This window comes from Somniosus microcephalus, chromosome 9, assembly GCF_052327205.1.
Source record: "Somniosus microcephalus isolate GS21.2 chromosome 9, FLI_Smic_1.0, whole genome shotgun sequence".
Lineage (NCBI taxonomy): Eukaryota > Metazoa > Chordata > Chondrichthyes > Squaliformes > Somniosidae > Somniosus > Somniosus microcephalus.
The window spans coordinates 248,222,126-248,243,529 of record NC_140995.1 but is presented as its reverse complement, the minus strand read 5'-3'; the positions used below and the strand labels follow the sequence as shown (position 1 = coordinate 248,243,529).

The window sequence follows — 21,404 nt, the reverse complement described above, 5'->3', positions numbered from 1 at the left end:
CACTCAAGAAGCTCAACACCACCCAGGACAAAGCAGCCCACTTGATTGGCACCCCATCCACCACCTTAAACATTCACTCCCTCCACCACCGGCGTACCGTGGCTGCAGTGTGTACCGTCTACAAGATGCATTGCAGCAACTCGCCAAGGCTTCTTCGGCAGCACCTCCCAAACCCACGACCTCTTCCACCTAGCAGGACAAGAGCAGCAGGCGCGTGGGAACACCACCACCTCCAAGTTCCCCTCCAAGTCACACACCATCCTGACTTGGAAGTATATCGCCATTCCTTCATTGTCGCTGGGTCAAAATCCTGGAACTCCCTCCCTAACAGCACTGTGGGAGTACCTTCACCACACGGACTGCAGCGGTTCAAGGCGGCTCACCACCACCTTCTCAAGGTCAACGAGGGATGGGCAATAAATGCTGGTCTTGCCAGCGACGCCCACATCTCATGAACTAATAAAAAGAAAAGGAACCCTCCAACTCCGCCTCCCACCCCCAGACACATCGCAAGCCATGGGCCTCTCACTGACCTTTTTCTCCTTAGCCCTGACGTCGCTGAGGAAAGCGTATGCTTGATCGAAGATCTCGGGCTTGTACTCTCCGGACAAATCGTCAAACCGCGGGTCGCGCATCATCTGCGGAAGAACAGCAACGGGTTTCACACCGGGAGGACGGCACTGAGGCCCACAGCCTGAGCCCCTCCCCATCCCCCAGCACTGAGGCCCACAGCCTGAGCCCCTCCCCATCCCCCAGCACTGAGGCCCACAGCCTGAGCCCCTCCCCCTCCCCTAGCACTGAGACCCCCTGCCCGAGCCCCTTCCCATCCCCGAGCACTGAGACCCCCTGCCCGAGCCCCTTCCCATCCCCGAGCACTGAGACCCCCTGCCCGAGCCCCTCCCCCTCCCCTAGCACCGAGACCCCCTACCCGAGCCCCTCCCCCTCCCCTAGCACTGAGACCCCCTGCCTGAGCCCCTCCCCCTCCCCTAGCACTGAGACCCCCTGCCCGAGCCCCTCCCCCTCCCCTAGCACTGAGACCCCCTACCCGAGCCCCTCCCCCTCCCCTAGCACTGAGACCCCCTGCCCGAGCCCCTCCCCCTCCCCTAGCACTGAGACCCCCTGCCCGAGCCCCTCTCCCTGCCTCCCAACAGTGCCCTAGAACTCCCCCTTCCCCCTCCCCCCGGATTGCCCGAGAACTCCACCTTCCCCCCTCACTCCGGAGTGTCCTAGAACACCCCCTCCCCCCTCACTCCGGAGAGCCCGAGAACTCCCACTCCCTCCCCACTCCGGATTGCCCTAGAACTCCCCCTCCCCCCCCCCCACTCCGGAGTGTTCTAGAACTCCCCCTTCCCCCTCACTCCGGAGAGCCCGAGAACTCCCCCTCCCCCCGGATTGCCCGAGAACTCCACCTTCCCCCCTCACTCCGGAGTGTCCTAGAACTCCCCCTCCCCCCTCACTCCGGAGAGCCCGAGAACTCCCCCTTCCCCCCCCACTCCGGAGCGCCCCAGAACACCCCCTCCCCCCACTCCAGATTGCCCTAGAACTCCACCTTCCCCCCTCATTCCGGAGTGTTCTAGAACTCCCCCTTCCCCCCCACTCCGGAGTGCCCTAGAACTCCCCCTTCCCCCACTCCGGATTGCCCTAGAACTCCCCCTTCCCCCACTCCGGATAGCCCTAGAACGCCCCCTCCCCCCCACTCCGGAGTGCCCTAGAACTCCCCCTTCCCCCCCACCTCCGGAGTGCCCTAGAACTCCCCCTTCCCCCTACTCCGGAGTGTCCTAGAACGCCCCCTCCCCCCACTCCGGAGTGCCCTAGAACTCCCCCTTCCCCGGAGTGTCCTAGAACGCCCCCTCCCCCCACTCCGGAGTGCCCTAGAACGCCCCCTCCCCCCACTCCGGAGTGCCCTAGAACTCCCCCTTCCCCCTACTCCGGAGTGCCCTAGAACTCCCCCTTCCCCCTACTCCGGAGTGTCCTAGAACTCCCCCTTCCCCGGAGCGCCCTAGAACTCCCCACTCACCCGTTTCTTCACAGGAATCACCTTCCGCAGAAACGGCACCCGCTGCCTGGTCGACATCTCCATGGGCCTGAGAGAGAGAGCGAGAGATCGGTATTCACCCTGACGGTGGGCCCACAACAGATTAAACCGGCCGCACCCATCACACTGAGGGGCAGGAGTCACTTGTAACCAACTTTAACTCACACACTCCAACTTCAAACAACTGAACAAAGATCCGGTAGGACCGGGGTCTGATCTCGCACACGGTGATTGTACCGGGGTCTGATCCCCCAGACGGTGATGGGACGGGGGTCTGTGATTCCCCACACGGTGATGGGACGGGGGTCTGTGATTCCCCAGGGTGATGGGACGGGGGGTCTGTGAATCCCCAGGGTGATGGGACGGGGGTCTGTGATTCCCCAGGGTGATGGGACGGGGGTCTGTGATTCCCCACACGGTGATGGGACGGGGGTCTGTGATTCCCCACACGGTGATGGGACGGGGGTCTGTGATTCCCCACACGGTGATGGGACGGGGGTCTGTGATTCCCCAGGGTGATGGGACGGGGGTCTGTGATTCCCCACACGGTGATGGGACGGGGGTCTGTGATTCCCCAGGGTGATGGGACGGGGGTCTGTGATTCCCCAGGGTGATGGGATGGGGGTCTGTGATCCCCCGGGGTGATGGGACGGGGGTCTGTGATTCCCCGGGGTGATGGGACGGGGGTCTGTGATTCCCCGGGGTGATGGGACGGGGGTCTGTGATTCCCCGGGGTGATGGGACGGGGGTCTGTGATCCCCCACACGGTGATGGGACGGGGGTCTGTGATTCCCCGGGGTGATGGGACGGGGGTCTGTGATTCCCCACACGGTGATGGGACGGGGGTCTGTGATTCCCCACACGGTGATGGGATGGGGGTCTGTGATTCCCCAGGGTGATGGGACGGGGGTCTGTGATTCCCCAGGGTGATGGGACGGGGGTCTGTGATTCCCCGGGGTGATGGGACGGGGGTCTGTGATTCCCCGGGGTGATGGGACGGGGGTCTGTGATTCCCCAGGGTGATGGGACGGGGGTCTGTGATTCCCCACACGGTGATGGGACGGGGGTCTGTGATCCCCCGGGGTGATGGGACGGGGGTCTGTGATTCCCCACACGGTGATGGGACGGGGGTCTGTGATTCCCCAGGGTGATGGGACGGGGGTCTGTGATTCCCCGGGGTGATGGGACGGGGGTCTGTGATTCCCCGGGGTGATGGGACGGGGGTCTGTGATTCCCCACACGGTGATGGGACGGGGGTCTGTGATTCCCCAAGGTGATGGGACGGGGGTCTGTGATTCCCCACACGGTGATGGGACGGGGGTCTGTGATTCCCCAGGGTGATGGGATGGGGGTCTGTGATTCCCCAGGGTGATGGGACGGGGGTCTGTGATTCCCCAGGGTGATGGGACGGGGGGTCTGTGATTCCCCACACGGTGATGGGACGGGGGTCTGTGATTCCCCAGGGTGATGGGACGGGGGTCTGTGATTCCCCGGGGTGATGGGACGGGGGTCTGTGATTCCCCGGGGTGATGGGACGGGGGTCTGTGATTCCCCAGGGTGATGGGACGGGGGTCTGTGATTACCCGGGGTGATGGGACGGGGGTCTGTGATTCCCCAGGGTGATGGGACGGGTGTCTGTGATTCCCCACACGGTGATGGGACGGGGGTCTGTGATTCCCCAGGGTGATGGGACGGGGGTCTGTGATTCCCCAGGGTGATGGGACGGGGGTCTGTGATTCCCCACACGGTGATGGGACGGGGGTCTGTGATTCCCCGGGGTGATGGGACGGGGGTCTGTGATTCCCCAGGGTGATGGGACGGGGGTCTGTGATTCCCCACACGGTGATGGGACGGGTGTCTGTGATTCCCCACACGGTGATGGGACGGGGGTCTGTGATTCCCCGGGGTGATGGGACGGGGGTCTGTGATTCCCCGGGGTGATGGGACGGGGGTCTGTGATTCCCCACACGCTGATGGGACGGGGGTCTGTGATTCCCCAGGGTGATGGGACGGGGGTCTGTGATTCCCCAGGGTGATGGGACGGGGGTCTGTGATTCCCCGGGGTGATGGGACGGGGGTCTGTGATTCCCCAGGGTGATGGGACGGGGGTCTGTGATTCCCCAGGGTGATGGGACGGGGGTCTGTGATTCCCCAGGGTGATGGGACAGGGGTCTGTGAATCCCCGGGGTGATGGGACGGGGGTCTGTGATTCCCCACACGGTGATGGGACGGGGGTCTGTGATTCCCCGGGGTGATGGGACGGGGGTCTGTGATTCCCCAGGGTGATGGGACGGGGGTCTGTGATTCCCCACACGGTGATGGGACGGGGGTCTGTGATTCCCCACACGGTGATGGGACGGGGGTCTGTGATTCCCCAGGGTGATGGGACGGGGGTCTGTGATTCCCCACACGGTGATGGGACGGGGGTCTGTGATTCCCCAGGGTGATGGGACGGGGGTCTGTGATTCCCCAGGGTGATGGGATGGGGGTCTGTGATCCCCCGGGGTGATGGGACGGGGGTCTGTGATTCCCCGGGGTGATGGGACGGGGGTCTGTGATTCCCCGGGGTGATGGGACGGGGGTCTGTGATTCCCCGGGGTGATGGGACGGGGGTCTGTGATCCCCCACACGGTGATGGGACGGGGGTCTGTGATTCCCCGGGGTGATGGGACGGGGGTCTGTGATTCCCCACACGGTGATGGGACGGGGGTCTGTGATTCCCCACACGGTGATGGGACGGGGGTCTGTGATTCCCCGGGGTGATGGGACGGGGGTCTGTGATTCCCCAGGGTGATGGGACGGGGGTCTGTGATTCCCCACACGGTGATGGGACGGGGGGTCTGTGATTCCCCAGGGTGATGGGACGGGGGTCTGTGATTCCCCGGGGTGATGGGACGGGGGTCTGTGATTCCCCGGGGTGATGGGACGGGGGTCTGTGATTCCCCAGGGTGATGGGACGGGGGTCTGTGATTCCCCAGGGTGATGGGACGGGGGTCTGTGATTCCCCACACGGTGATGGGACGGGGGTCTGTGATTCCCCGGGGTGATGGGACGGGGGTCTGTGATTCCCCAGGGTGATGGGACGGGGGTCTGTGATTCCCCACACGGTGATGGGACGGGTGTCTGTGATTCCCCACACGGTGATGGGACGGGGGTCTGTGATTCCCCGGGGTGATGGGACGGGGGTCTGTGATTCCCCGGGGTGATGGGACGGGGGTCTGTGATTCCCCACACGCTGATGGGACGGGGGTCTGTGATTCCCCAGGGTGATGGGACGGGGGTCTGTGATTCCCCAGGGTGATGGGACGGGGGTCTGTGATTCCCCGGGGTGATGGGACGGGGGTCTGTGATTCCCCAGGGTGATGGGACGGGGGTCTGTGATTCCCCAGGGTGATGGGACGGGGGTCTGTGATTCCCCAGGGTGATGGGACAGGGGTCTGTGAATCCCCGGGGTGATGGGACGGGGGTCTGTGATTCCCCACACGGTGATGGGACGGGGGTCTGTGATTCCCCGGGGTGATGGGACGGGGGTCTGTGATTCCCCAGGGTGATGGGACGGGGGTCTGTGATTCCCCACACGGTGATGGGACGGGGGTCTGTGATTCCCCACACGGTGATGGGACGGGGGTCTGTGATTCCCCAGGGTGATGGGACGGGGGTCTGTGATTCCCCACACGGTGATGGGACGGGGGTCTGTGATTCCCCAGGGTGATGGGACGGGGGTCTGTGATTCCCCAGGGTGATGGGATGGGGGTCTGTGATCCCCCGGGGTGATGGGACGGGGGTCTGTGATTCCCCGGGGTGATGGGACGGGGGTCTGTGATTCCCCGGGGTGATGGGACGGGGGTCTGTGATTCCCCGGGGTGATGGGACGGGGGTCTGTGATCCCCCACACGGTGATGGGACGGGGGTCTGTGATTCCCCGGGGTGATGGGACGGGGGTCTGTGATTCCCCACACGGTGATGGGACGGGGGTCTGTGATTCCCCACACGGTGATGGGACGGGGGTCTGTGATTCCCCGGGGTGATGGGACGGGGGTCTGTGATTCCCCAGGGTGATGGGACGGGGGTCTGTGATTCCCCACACGGTGATGGGACGGGGGGTCTGTGATTCCCCAGGGTGATGGGACGGGGGTCTGTGATTCCCCGGGGTGATGGGACGGGGGTCTGTGATTCCCCGGGGTGATGGGACGGGGGTCTGTGATTCCCCAGGGTGATGGGACGGGGGTCTGTGATTCCCCAGGGTGATGGGACGGGGGTCTGTGATTCCCCAGGGTGATGGGACGGGGGTCTGTGATTCCCCAGGGTGATGGGACGGGGGTCTGTGATTCCCCAGGGTGATGGGACGGGGGTCTGATCCCCCACACGGTGATGGGACGGGGGTCTGTGATTCCCCACACGGTGATGGGACGGGGGTCTGTGATTCCCCGGGGTGATGGGACGGGGGTCTGTGATTCCCCAGGGTGATGGGACGGGGGTCTGTGATTCCCCACACGGTGATGGGACGGGGGTCTGTGATTCCCCGGGGTGATGGGACGGGGGTCTGTGATTCCCCAGGGTGATGGGACGGGGGTCTGTGATTCCCCACACGGTGATGGGACGGGGGTCTGTGATTCCCCAGGGTGATGGGACGGGGTTCTGTGATTCCCCAGGGTGATGGGACGGGGTTCTGTGATTCCCCAGGGTGATGGGACGGGGGTCTGTGATTCCCCACATGGTGATGGGACGGGGGTCTGTGATTCCCCAGGGTGATGGGACGGGGTTCTGTGATTCCCCAGGGTGATGGGACGGGGTTCTGTGATTCCCCAGGGTGATGGGACGGGGTTCTGTGATTCCCCAGGGTGATGGGACGGGGGTCTGTGATTCCCCGGGGTGATGGGACGGGGGTCTGTGATTCCCCGGGGTGATGGGACGGGGGTCTGTGATCCCCCGGGGTGATGGGACGGGGGTCTGTGATTCCCCGGGGTGATGGGACGGGGGTCTGTGATCCCCCGGGGTGATGGGACGGGGGTCTGTGATTCCCCAGGGTGATGGGACGGGGGTCTGTGATTCCCCACACGGTGATGGGACGGGAGTCTGTGATTCCCCACACGGTGATGGGACGGGGGTCTGTGATCCCCCGGGGTGATGGGACGGGGGTCTGTGATTCCCCAGGGTGATGGGACGGGGGTCTGTGATTCCCCACACGGTGATGGGACGGGGGTCTGTGATTCCCCAGGGTGATGGGACGGGGGGTCTGTGATTCCCCAGGGTGATGGGACGGGGGGTCTGTGATTCCCCACACGGTGATGGGACGGGGGTCTGTGATTCCCCACACGGTGATGGGACGGGGGTCTGTGATTCCCCAGGGTGATGGGACGGGAGTCTGTGATTCCCCACACGGTGATGGGACGGGGGTCTGTGATTCCCCAGGGTGATGGGACGGGGGGTCTGTGATTCCCCAGGGTGATGGGACGGGGGGTCTGTGATTCCCCACACGGTGATGGGACGGGGGTCTGTGATTCCCCAGGGTGATGGGACGGGGGTCTGTGATTCCCCACACGGTGATGGGATGGGGGTCTGTGATTCCCCAGGGTGATGGGACGGGGGGTCTGTGATTCCCCACATGGTGATGGGACGGGGGTCTGTGATTCCCCAGGGTGATGGGACGGGGGTCTGTGATTCCCCGGGGTGATGGGACGGGGGTCTGTGATACCCCGGGGTGATGGGACGGGGGTCTGTGATTCCCCGGGGTGATGGATGGGGGTCTGTGATTCCCCACGCGGTGATGGGACGGGGGTCTGTGGTTCCCCAGGGTGATGGGACGGGGGTCTGTGATTCCCCACACGGTGATGGGACGGGGGGTCTGTGATTCCCCGGGGTGATGGGACGGGGGTCTGTGATTCCCGGGGGTGATGGGACGGGGGTCTGTGATTCCCCACACGGTGATGGGACGGGGGTCTGTGATTCCCCAGGGTGATGGGACGGGGGTCTGTGATTCCCCACACGGTGATGGGACGGGGGTCTGTGATTCCCCAGGGTGATGGGACGGGGGTCTGTGATTCCCCACACGGTGATGGGACGGGGGGTCTGTGATTCCCCGGGGTGATGGGACGGGGGTCTGTGATTCCCCGGGGTGATGGGACGGGGGTCTGTGATTCCCCACACGGTGATGGGACGGGGGTCTGTGATTCCCCAGGGTGATGGGACGGGGGTCTGTGATTTCCCACACGGTTATGGGACGGGGGTCTGTGATTCCCCACACGGTGATGGGACGGGGGTCTGTGATTCCCCGGGGTGATGGGACGGGGGTCTGTGATTCCCCAGGGTGATGGGACGGGGGTCTGTGATTCCCCACACGGTGATGGGACGGGGGTCTGTGATTCCCCACACGGTGATGGGACGGGGGTCTGTGATTCCCCAGGGTGATGGGACGGGGGTCTGTGATTCCCCAGGGTGATGGGACGGGGGTCTGTGATTCCCCACACGGTGATGGGACGGGGGTCTGTGATTCCCCGGGGTGATGGGACGGGGGTCTGTGATTCCCCGGGGTGATGGGACGGGGGTCTGTGATTTCCCACACGGTGATGGGACGGGGGTCTGTGATTCCCCGGGGTGATGGGACGGGGGTCTGTGATTCCCCACACGGTTATGGGACGGGGGTCTGTGATTCCCGGGGTGATGGGACGGGAGTCTGTGATTCCCCACACGGTGATGGGACGGGGGTCTGTGATTCCCCACACGGTGATGGGACGGGGGTCTGTGATTCCCCACACGGTGATGGGACGGGGGTCTGTGATTCCCCACACGGTGATGGGACGGGGGTCTGTGATTCCCCGGGGTGATGGGACGGGGGGTCTGTGATTCCCCAGGGTGATGGGACGGGGTTCTGTGATTCCCCAGGGTGATGGGACGGGGGTCTGTGATTCCCCAGGGTGATGGGACGGGGGTCTGTGATTCCCCACACGGTGATGGGACGGGGGTCTGTGATTCCCCGGGGTGATGGGACGGGGGTCTGTGATTCCCCAAGGTGATGGGACGGGGGTCTGTGATTCCCCAGGGTGATGGGACGGGGGTCTGTGATTTCCCAGGGTGATGGGACGGGGGTCTGTGATTTCCCACACGGTTATGGGACTGGGGTCTGTGATTCCCCACACGGTGATGGGACGGGGGTCTGTGATTCCCCGGGGTGATGGGACGGGGGTCTGTGATTCCCCAGGGTGATGGGACGGGGGTCTGTGATTCCCCACACGGTGATGGGACGGGGGTCTGTGATTCCCCGGGGTGATGGGACGGGGGTCTGTGATTCCCCGGGGTGATGGACGGGGGTCTGTGATTCCCCACACGGTGATGGGACGGGGGTCTGTGATTCCCCGGGGTGATGGGACGGGGGTCTGTGATTCCCCACACGGTTATGGGACGGGGGTCTGTGATTCCCGGGGTGATGGGACGGGAGTCTGTGATTCCCCACACGGTGATGGGACGGGGGTCTGTGATTCCCCACACGGTGATGGGACGGGGGTCTGTGATTCCCCACACGGTGATGGGACGGGGGTCTGTGATTCCCCACACGTGATGGGACGGGGGTCTGTGATTCCCCGGGGTGATGGGACGGGGGGTCTGTGATTCCCCAGGGAGATGGGACGGGGTTCTGTGATTCCCCAGGGTGATGGGACGAGGGTCTGTGATTCCCCGGGGTGATGGGACGGGGGTCTGTGATTCCCCGGGGTGATGGGACGGGGGTCTGTGATTCCCCAGGGTGATGGGACGGGGGTCTGTGATTCCCCACACGGTGATGGGACGGGGGTCTGTGATCCCCCGGGGTGATGGACGGGGTCTGTGATTCCCCACACGGTGATGGGACGGGGGTCTGTGATTCCCCAGGGTGATGGGACGGGGGTCTGTGATTCCCCGGGGTGATGGGACGGGGGTCTGTGATTCCCCGGGGTGATGGGACGGGGGTCTGTGATTCCCCACACGGTGATGGGACGGGGGTCTGTGATTCCCAAGGTGATGGGACGGGGGTCTGTGATTCCCCACACGGTGATGGGACGGGGGTCTGTGATTCCCCAGGGTGATGGGATGGGGGTCTGTGATTCCCCAGGGTGATGGGACGGGGGTCTGTGATTCCCCAGGGTGATGGGACGGGGGGTCTGTGATTCCCCACACGGTGATGGGACGGGGGTCTGTGATTCCCCAGGGAGATGGGACGGGGGTCTGTGATTCCCCGGGGTGATGGGACGGGGGTCTGTGATTCCCCGGGGTGATGGGACGGGGGTCTGTGATTCCCCAGGGTGATGGGACGGGGGTCTGTGATTACCCGGGGTGATGGGACGGGGGTCTGTGATTCCCCAGGGTGATGGGACGGGTGTCTGTGATTCCCCACACGGTGATGGGACGGGGGTCTGTGATTCCCCAGGGTGATGGGACGGGGGTCTGTGATTCCCCAGGGTGATGGGACGGGGGTCTGTGATTCCCCACACGGTGATGGGACGGGGGTCTGTGATTCCCCGGGGTGATGGGACGGGGGTCTGTGATTCCCCAGGGTGATGGGACGGGGGTCTGTGATTCCCCACACGGTGATGGGACGGGTGTCTGTGATTCCCCACACGGTGATGGGACGGGGGTCTGTGATTCCCCGGGGTGATGGGACGGGGGTCTGTGATTCCCCGGGGTGATGGGACGGGGGTCTGTGATTCCGCACACGCTGATGGGACGGGGGTCTGTGATTCCCCAGGGTGATGGGACGGGGGTCTGTGATTCCCCAGGGTGATGGGACGGGGGTCTGTGATTCCCCGGGGTGATGGGACGGGGGTCTGTGATTCCCCAGGGTGATGGGACGGGGGTCTGTGATTCCCCAGGGTGATGGGACGGGGGTCTGTGATTCCCCAGGGTGATGGGACAGGGGTCTGTGAATCCCCGGGGTGATGGGACGGGGGTCTGTGATTCCCCACACGGTGATGGGACGGGGGTCTGTGATTCCCCGGGGTGATGGGACGGGGGTCTGTGATTCCCCAGGGTGATGGGACGGGGGTCTGTGATTCCCCACACGGTGATGGGACGGGGGTCTGTGATTCCCCGGGGTGATGGGACGGGGGTCTGTGATTCCCCAGGGTGATGGGACGGGGGTCTGTGATTCCCCACACGGTGATGGGACGGGGGTCTGTGATTCCCCACACGGTGATGGGACGGGGGTCTGTGATTCCCCGGGGTGATGGGACGGGGGTCTGTGATTCCCCAGGGTGATGGGACGGGGGTCTGTGATTCCCCACACGGTGATGGGACGGGGGGTCTGTGATTCCCCAGGGTGATGGGACGGGGGTCTGTGATTCCCCAGGGTGATGGGACGGGGGTCTGTGATTCCCCGGGGTGATGGGACGGGGGTCTGTGATTCCCCACACGCTGATGGGACGGGGGTCTGTGATTCCCCAGGGTGATGGGACGGGGGTCTGTGATTCCCCAGGGTGATGGGACGGGGGTCTGTGATTCCCCAGGGTGATGGGACGGGGGTCTGTGATTCCCCAGGGTGATGGGACGGGGGTCTGTGATTCCCCAGGGTGATGGGACGGGGGTCTGATCCCCCACACGGTGATGGGACGGGGGTCTGTGATTCCCCACACGGTGATGGGACGGGGGTCTGTGATTCCCCGGGGTGATGGGACGGGGGTCTGTGATTCCCCAGGGTGATGGGACGGGGGTCTGTGATTCCCCACACGGTGATGGGACGGGGGTCTGTGATTCCCCGGGGTGATGGGACGGGGGTCTGTGATTCCCCAGGGTGATGGGACGGGGGTCTGTGATTCCCCACACGGTGATGGGACGGGGGTCTGTGATTCCCCAGGGTGATGGGACGGGGTTCTGTGATTCCCCAGGGTGATGGGACGGGGTTCTGTGATTCCCCAGGGTGATGGGACGGGGGTCTGTGATTCCCCACATGGTGATGGGACGGGGGTCTGTGATTCCCCAGGGTGATGGGACGGGGTTCTGTGATTCCCCAGGGTGATGGGACGGGGTTCTGTGATTCCCCAGGGTGATGGGACGGGGTTCTGTGATTCCCCAGGGTGATGGGACGGGGGTCTGTGATTCCCCGGGGTGATGGGACGGGGGTCTGTGATTCCCCGGGGTGATGGGACGGGGGTCTGTGATCCCCCGGGGTGATGGGACGGGGGTCTGTGATTCCCCGGGGTGATGGGACGGGGGTCTGTGATCCCCCGGGGTGATGGGACGGGGGTCTGTGATTCCCCAGGGTGATGGGACGGGGGTCTGTGATTCCCCACACGGTGATGGGACGGGAGTCTGTGATTCCCCACACGGTGATGGGACGGGGGTCTGTGATCCCCCGGGGTGATGGGACGGGGGTCTGTGATTCCCCAGGGTGATGGGACGGGGGTCTGTGATTCCCCACACGGTGATGGGACGGGGGTCTGTGATTCCCCAGGGTGATGGGACGGGGGGTCTGTGATTCCCCAGGGTGATGGGACGGGGGGTCTGTGATTCCCCACACGGTGATGGGACGGGGGTCTGTGATTCCCCACACGGTGATGGGACGGGGGTCTGTGATTCCCCAGGGTGATGGGACGGGAGTCTGTGATTCCCCACACGGTGATGGGACGGGGGTCTGTGATTCCCCAGGGTGATGGGACGGGGGGTCTGTGATTCCCCAGGGTGATGGGACGGGGGGTCTGTGATTCCCCACACGGTGATGGGACGGGGGTCTGTGATTCCCCAGGGTGATGGGACGGGGGTCTGTGATTCCCCACACGGTGATGGGATGGGGGTCTGTGATTCCCCAGGGTGATGGGACGGGGGGTCTGTGATTCCCCACATGGTGATGGGACGGGGGTATGTGATTCCCCAGGGTGATGGGACGGGGGTCTGTGATTCCCCGGGGTGATGGGACGGGGGTCTGTGATACCCCGGGGTGATGGGACGGGGGTCTGTGATTCCCCGGGGTGATGGATGGGGGTCTGTGATTCCCCACGCGGTGATGGGACGGGGGTCTGTGGTTCCCCAGGGTGATGGGACGGGGGTCTGTGATTCCCCACACGGTGATGGGACGGGGGGTCTGTGATTCCCCGGGGTGATGGGACGGGGGTCTGTGATTCCCGGGGGTGATGGGACGGGGGTCTGTGATTCCCCACACGGTGATGGGACGGGGGTCTGTGATTCCCCAGGGTGATGGGACGGGGGTCTGTGATTCCCCACACGGTGATGGGACGGGGGTCTGTGATTCCCCAGGGTGATGGGACGGGGGTCTGTGATTCCCCACACGGTGATGGGACGGGGGGTCTGTGATTCCCCGGGGTGATGGGACGGGGGTCTGTGATTCCCCGGGGTGATGGGACGGGGGTCTGTGATTCCCCACACGGTGATGGGACGGGGGTCTGTGATTCCCCAGGGTGATGGGACGGGGGTCTGTGATTTCCCACACGGTTATGGGACGGGGGTCTGTGATTCCCCACACGGTGATGGGACGGGGGTCTGTGATTCCCCGGGGTGATGGGACGGGGGTCTGTGATTCCCCAGGGTGATGGGACGGGGGTCTGTGATTCCCCACACGGTGATGGGACGGGGGTCTGTGATTCCCCACACGGTGATGGGACGGGGGTCTGTGATTCCCCAGGGTGATGGGACGGGGGTCTGTGATTCCCCAGGGTGATGGGACGGGGGTCTGTGATTCCCCACACGGTGATGGGACGGGGGTCTGTGATTCCCCGGGGTGATGGGACGGGGGTCTGTGATTCCCCGGGGTGATGGGACGGGGGTCTGTGATTCCCCACACGGTGATGGGACGGGGGTCTGTGATTCCCCGGGGTGATGGGACGGGGGTCTGTGATTCCCCACACGGTTATGGGACGGGGGTCTGTGATTCCCGGGGTGATGGGACGGGAGTCTGTGATTCCCCACACGGTGATGGGACGGGGGTCTGTGATTCCCCACACGGTGATGGGACGGGGGTCTGTGATTCCCCACACGGTGATGGGACGGGGGTCTGTGATTCCCCACACGGTGATGGGACGGGGGTCTGTGATTCCCCGGGGTGATGGGACGGGGGGTCTGTGATTCCCCAGGGTGATGGGACGGGGTTCTGTGATTCCCCAGGGTGATGGGACGGGGGTCTGTGATTCCCCAGGGTGATGGGACGGGGGTCTGTGATTCCCCACACGGTGATGGGACGGGGGTCTGTGATTCCCCGGGGTGATGGGACGGGGGTCTGTGATTCCCCAAGGTGATGGGACGGGGGTCTGTGATTCCCCAGGGTGATGGGACGGGGGTCTGTGATTTCCCAGGGTGATGGGACGGGGGTCTGTGATTTCCCACACGGTTATGGGACGGGGGTCTGTGATTCCCCACACGGTGATGGGACGGGGGTCTGTGATTCCCCGGGGTGATGGGACGGGGGTCTGTGATTCCCCAGGGTGATGGGACGGGGGTCTGTGATTCCCCACACGGTGATGGGACGGGGGTCTGTGATTCCCCGGGGTGATGGGACGGGGGTCTGTGATTCCCCGGGGTGATGGGACGGGGGTCTGTGATTCCCCACACGGTGATGGGACGGGGGTCTGTGATTCCCCGGGGTGATGGGACGGGGGTCTGTGATTCCCCACACGGTTATGGGACGGGGGTCTGTGATTCCCGGGGTGATGGGACGGGAGTCTGTGATTCCCCACACGGTGATGGGACGGGGGTCTGTGATTCCCCACACGGTGATGGGACGGGGGTCTGTGATTCCCCACACGGTGATGGGACGGGGGTCTGTGATTCCCCACACGGTGATGGGACGGGGGTCTGTGATTCCCCGGGGTGATGGGACGGGGGGTCTGTGATTCCCCAGGGAGATGGGACGGGGTTCTGTGATTCCCCAGGGTGATGGGACGAGGGTCTGTGATTCCCCAGGGTGATGGGACGGGGGTCTGTGATTCCCCACACGGTGATGGGACGGGGGTCTGTGATTCCCCGGGGTGATGGGACGGGGGTCTGTGATTCCCCGGGGTGATGGGACGGGGGTCTGTGATTCCCCAAGGTGATGGGACGGGGGTCTGTGATTCCCCAAGGTGATGGGACGGGGGTCTGTGATTCCCCACATGGTGATGGGACGGGGGTCTGTGATTCCCCAGGGTGATGGGACGGGGGTCTGTGATTCCCCACATGGTGATGGGACGGGGGTCTGTGATTCCCCAGGGTGATGGGACGGGGGTCTGTGATTCCCCAAGGTGATGGGACGGGGGTCTGTGATTCCCCACATGGTGATGGGACGGGGGTCTGTGATTCCCCAGGGTGATGGGACGGGGGTCTGTGATTCCCCACATGGTGATGGGACGGGGGTCTGTGATTCCCCAAGGTGATGGGACGGGCGTCTGTGATTCCCCAAGGTGATGGGACGGGGGTCTGTGATTCCCCACATGGTGATGGGACGGGGGTCTGTGATTCCCCAGGGTGATGGGACGGGGGTCTGTGATTCCCCACATGGTGATGGGACGGGGGTCTGTGATTCCCCAGGGTGATGGGACGGGGGTCTGTGATTCCCCACACGGTGATGGGACGGGGGTCTGTGATTCCCCGGGGTGATGGGACGGGGGTCTGTGATTCCCCAAGGTGATGGGACGGGGGTCTGTGATTCCCCAGGGTGATGGGACGGGGGTCTGTGATTCCCCAGGGTGATGGGACGGGGGTCTGTGATTCCCCGGGGTGATGGGACGGGGGTCTGTGATTCCCCACATGGTGATGGGACGGGGGTCTGTGATTTCCCAGGGTGATGGGACGGGGGTCTGTGATTCCCCGGGGTGATGGGACGGGGGTCTGTGATTCCCCAGGGTGATGGGACGGGGGTCTGTGATTCCCCACACGGTGATGGGACGGGGGGTCTGTGATTCCCCACACGGTGATGGGACGGGGGTCTGTGATTCCCCAGGGTGATGGGACGGGGGTCTGTGATTCCCCGGGGTGATGGGACGGGGGTCTGTGATTCCCCAGGGTGATGGGACGGGGGTCTGTGATTCCCCACACGGTGATGGGACGGGGGTCTGTGATTCCCCAGGGTGATGGGACGGGGGTCTGTGATTCCCCACACGGTGATGGGACGGGGGTCTGTGATTCCCCACACGGTGATGGGACGGGGGTCTGTGATTCCCCAGGGTGATGGGACGGGGGTCTGTGATTCCCCACACGGTGATGGGACGGGGGTCTGTGATTCCCCAGGGTGATGGGACGGGGGTCTGTGATTCCCCACACGGTGATGGGACGGGGGTCTGTGATTCCCCAGGGTGATGGGACGGGGGTCTGTGATTCCCCAGGGTGATGGGACGGGGGTCTGTGATTCCCCAGGGTGATGGGACGGGGGTCTGTGATTCCCCAGGGTGATGGGACGGGGGTCTGTGATTCCCCAGGGTGATGGGACGGGGGTCTGTGATTCCCCAGGGTGATGGGACGGGGGTCTGTGATTCCCCAGGGTGATGGGACGGGGGTCTGATCCCCCACACGGTGATGGGACGGGGGTCTGTGATTCCCCACACGGTGATGGGACGGGGGTCTGTGATTCCCCGGGGTGATGGGACGGGGGTCTGTGATTCCCCAGGGTGATGGGACGGGGGTCTGTGATTCCCCACACGGTGATGGGACGGGGGTCTGTGATTCCCCGGGGTGATGGGACGGGGGTCTGTGATTCCCCAGGGTGATGGGACGGGGGTCTGTGATTCCCCACACGGTGATGGGACGGGGGTCTGTGATTCCCCAGGGTGATGGGACGGGGTTCTGTGATTCCCCAGGGTGATGGGACGGGGTTCTGTGATTCCCCAGGGTGATGGGACGGGGGTCTGTGATTCCCCACATGGTGATGGGACGGGGGTCTGTGATTCCCCAGGGTGATGGGACGGGGTTCTGTGATTCCCCAGGGTGATGGGACGGGGTTCTGTGATTCCCCAGGGTGATGGGACGGGGTTCTGTGATTCCCCAGGGTGATGGGACGGGGGTCTGTGATTCCCCGGGGTGATGGGACGGGGGTCTGTGATTCCCCGGGGTGATGGGACGGGGGTCTGTGATCCCCCGGGGTGATGGGACGGGGGTCTGTGATTCCCCGGGGTGATGGGACGGGGGTCTGTGATCCCCCGGGGTGATGGGACGGGGGTCTGTGATTCCCCAGGGTGATGGGACGGGGGTCTGTGATTCCCCACACGGTGATGGGACGGGAGTCTGTGATTCCCCACACGGTGATGGGACGGGGGTCTGTGATCCCCCGGGGTGATGGGACGGGGGTCTGTGATTCCCCAGGGTGATGGGACGGGGGTCTGTGATTCCCCACACGGTGATGGGACGGGGGTCTGTGATTCCCCAGGGTGATGGGACGGGGGGTCTGTGATTCCCCAGGGTGATGGGACGGGGGGTCTGTGATTCCCCACACGGTGATGGGACGGGGGTCTGTGATTCCCCACACGGTGATGGGACGGGGGTCTGTGATTCCCCAGGGTGATGGGACGGGAGTCTGTGATTCCCCACACGGTGATGGGACGGGGGTCTGTGATTCCCCAGGGTGATGGGACGGGGGGTCTGTGATTCCCCAGGGTGATGGGACGGGGGGTCTGTGATTCCCCACACGGTGATGGGACGGGGGTCTGTGATTCCCCAGGGTGATGGGACGGGGGTCTGTGATTCCCCACACGGTGATGGGATGGGGGTCTGTGATTCCCCAGGGTGATGGGACGGGGGGTCTGTGATTCCCCACATGGTGATGGGACGGGGGTATGTGATTCCCCAGGGTGATGGGACGGGGGTCTGTGATTCCCCGGGGTGATGGGACGGGGGTCTGTGATACCCCGGGGTGATGGGACGGGGGTCTGTGATTCCCCGGGGTGATGGATGGGGGTCTGTGATTCCCCACGCGGTGATGGGACGGGGGTCTGTGGTTCCCCAGGGTGATGGGACGGGGGTCTGTGATTCCCCACACGGTGATGGGACGGGGGGTCTGTGATTCCCCGGGGTGATGGGACGGGGGTCTGTGATTCCCGGGGGTGATGGGACGGGGGTCTGTGATTCCCCACACGGTGATGGGACGGGGGTCTGTGATTCCCCAGGGTGATGGGACGGGGGTCTGTGATTCCCCACACGGTGATGGGACGGGGGTCTGTGATTCCCCAGGGTGATGGGACGGGGGTCTGTGATTCCCCACACGGTGATGGGACGGGGGGTCTGTGATTCCCCGGGGTGATGGGACGGGGGTCTGTGATTCCCCGGGGTGATGGGACGGGGGTCTGTGATTCCCCACACGGTGATGGGACGGGGGTCTGTGATTCCCCAGGGTGATGGGACGGGGGTCTGTGATTTCCCACACGGTTATGGGACGGGGGTCTGTGATTCCCCACACGGTGATGGGACGGGGGTCTGTGATTCCCCGGGGTGATGGGACGGGGGTCTGTGATTCCCCAGGGTGATGGGACGGGGGTCTGTGATTCCCCACACGGTGATGGGACGGGGGTCTGTGATTCCCCACACGGTGATGGGACGGGGGTCTGTGATTCCCCAGGGTGATGGGACGGGGGTCTGTGATTCCCCAGGGTGATGGGACGGGGGTCTGTGATTCCCCACACGGTGATGGGACGGGGGTCTGTGATTCCCCGGGGTGATGGGACGGGGGTCTGTGATTCCCCGGGGTGATGGGACGGGGGTCTGTGATTCCCCACACGGTGATGGGACGGGGGTCTGTGATTCCCCGGGGTGATGGGACGGGGGTCTGTGATTCCCCACACGGTTATGGGACGGGGGTCTGTGATTCCCGGGGTGATGGGACGGGAGTCTGTGATTCCCCACACGGTGATGGGACGGGGGTCTGTGATTCCCCACACGGTGATGGGACGGGGGTCTGTGATTCCCCACACGGTGATGGGACGGGGGTCTGTGATTCCCCACACGGTGATGGGACGGGGGTCTGTGATTCCCCGGGGTGATGGGACGGGGGGTCTGTGATTCCCCAGGGTGATGGGACGGGGTTCTGTGATTCCCCAGGGTGATGGGACGGGGGTCTGTGATTCCCCAGGGTGATGGGACGGGGGTCTGTGATTCCCCACACGGTGATGGGACGGGGGTCTGTGATTCCCCGGGGTGATGGGACGGGGGTCTGTGATTCCCCAAGGTGATGGGACGGGGGTCTGTGATTCCCCAGGGTGATGGGACGGGGGTCTGTGATTTCCCAGGGTGATGGGACGGGGGTCTGTGATTTCCCACACGGTTATGGGACGGGGGTCTGTGATTCCCCACACGGTGATGGGACGGGGGTCTGTGATTCCCCGGGGTGATGGGACGGGGGTCTGTGATTCCCCAGGGTGATGGGACGGGGGTCTGTGATTCCCCACACGGTGATGGGACGGGGGTCTGTGATTCCCCGGGGTGATGGGACGGGGGTCTGTGATTCCCCGGGGTGATGGGACGGGGGTCTGTGATTCCCCACACGGTGATGGGACGGGGGTCTGTGATTCCCCGGGGTGATGGGACGGGGGTCTGTGATTCCCCACACGGTTATGGGACGGGGGTCTGTGATTCCCGGGGTGATGGGACGGGAGTCTGTGATTCCCCACACGGTGATGGGACGGGGGTCTGTGATTCCCCACACGGTGATGGGACGGGGGTCTGTGATTCCCCACACGGTGATGGGACGGGGGTCTGTGATTCCCCACACGGTGATGGGACGGGGGTCTGTGATTCCCCGGGGTGATGGGACGGGGGGTCTGTGATTCCCCAGGGAGATGGGACGGGGTTCTGTGATTCCCCAGGGTGATGGGACGAGGGTCTGTGATTCCCCAGGGTGATGGGACGGGGGTCTGTGATTCCCCACACGGTGATGGGACGGGGGTCTGTGATTCCCCGGGGTGATGGGACGGGGGTCTGTGATTCCCCGGGGTGATGGGACGGGGGTCTGTGATTCCCCAAGGTGATGGGACGGGGGTCTGTGATTCCCCAAGGTGATGGGACGGGGGTCTGTGATTCCCCACATGGTGATGGGACGGGGGTCTGTGATTCCCCAGGGTGATGGGACGGGGGTCTGTGATTCCCCACATGGTGATGGGACGGGGGTCTGTGATTCCCCAGGGTGATGGGACGGGGGTCTGTGATTCCCCAAGGTGATGGGACGGGGGTCTGTGATTCCCCACATGGTGATGGGACGGGGGTCTGTGATTCCCCAGGGTGATGGGACGGGGGTCTGTGATTCCCCACATGGTGATGGGACGGGGGTCTGTGATTCCCCAAGGTGATGGGACGGGCGTCTGTGATTCCCCAAGGTGATGGGACGGGGGTCTGTGATTCCCCACATGGTGATGGGACGGGGGTCTGTGATTCCCCAGGGTGATGGGACGGGGGTCTGTGATTCCCCACATGGTGATGGGACGGGGGTCTGTGATTCCCCAGGGTGATGGGACGGGGGTCTGTGATTCCCCACACGGTGATGGGACGGGGGTCTGTGATTCCCCGGGGTGATGGGACGGGGGTCTGTGATTCCCCAAGGTGATGGGACGGGGGTCTGTGATTCCCCAGGGTGATGGGACGGGGGTCTGTGATTCCCCAGGGTGATGGGACGGGGGTCTGTGATTCCCCGGGGTGATGGGACGGGGGTCTGTGATTCCCCACATGGTGATGGGACGGGGGTCTGTGATTTCCCAGGGTGATGGGACGGGGGTCTGTGATTCCCCGGGGTGATGGGACGGGGGTCTGTGATTCCCCAGGGTGATGGGACGGGGGTCTGTGATTCCCCACACGGTGATGGGACGGGGGGTCTGTGATTCCCCACACGGTGATGGGACGGGGGTCTGTGATTCCCCAGGGTGATGGGACGGGGGTCTGTGATTCCCCGGGGTGATGGGACGGGGGTCTGTGATTCCCCAGGGTGATGGGACGGGGGTCTGTGATTCCCCACACGGTGATGGGACGGGGGTCTGTGATTCCCCAGGGTGATGGGACGGGGGTCTGTGATTCCCCACACGGTGATGGGACGGGGGTCTGTGATTCCCCACACGGTGATGGGACGGGGGTCTGTGATTCCCCAGGGTGATGGGACGGGGGTCTGTGATTCCCCACACGGTGATGGGACGGGGGTCTGTGATTCCCCAGGGTGATGGGACGGGGGTCTGTGATTCCCCACACGGTGATGGGACGGGGGTCTGTGATTCCCCAGGGTGATGGGACGGGGGTCTGTGATTCCCCAGGGTGATGGGACGGGGGTCTGTGATTCCCCAGGGTGATGGGACGGGGGTCTGTGATTCCCCGGGGTGATGGGACGGGGGTCTGTGATTCCCCAGGGTGATGGGACGGGGGTCTGTGATTCCCCACACGGTGATGGGACGGGGGTCTGTGATTCCCCACACGGTGATGGGACGGGGGTCTGTGATTCCCCAGGGTGATGGGACGG

The 21,404-nt window shown here is 64.4% G+C and overlaps 1 protein-coding gene across 1 annotated transcript in view; it reads right to left on the bottom strand.

The window, feature by feature from the left end:
* LOC147113201 (ribosomal RNA processing protein 36 homolog) overlaps positions 1 to 21,404 on the bottom strand; it is a 50,342-nt gene that overhangs the window by 12,824 nt on the left and 16,114 nt on the right. The window contains exons 4-5 of the mRNA XM_085998123.1: positions 2,018 to 2,084; positions 534 to 638 (exon numbers count right to left, since the gene is read on the bottom strand). Coding sequence (XP_085854249.1) covers positions 534 to 638; positions 2,018 to 2,084 — 172 coding nt within the window. The remainder of the gene's footprint in view (positions 1 to 533; positions 639 to 2,017; positions 2,085 to 21,404) is intronic.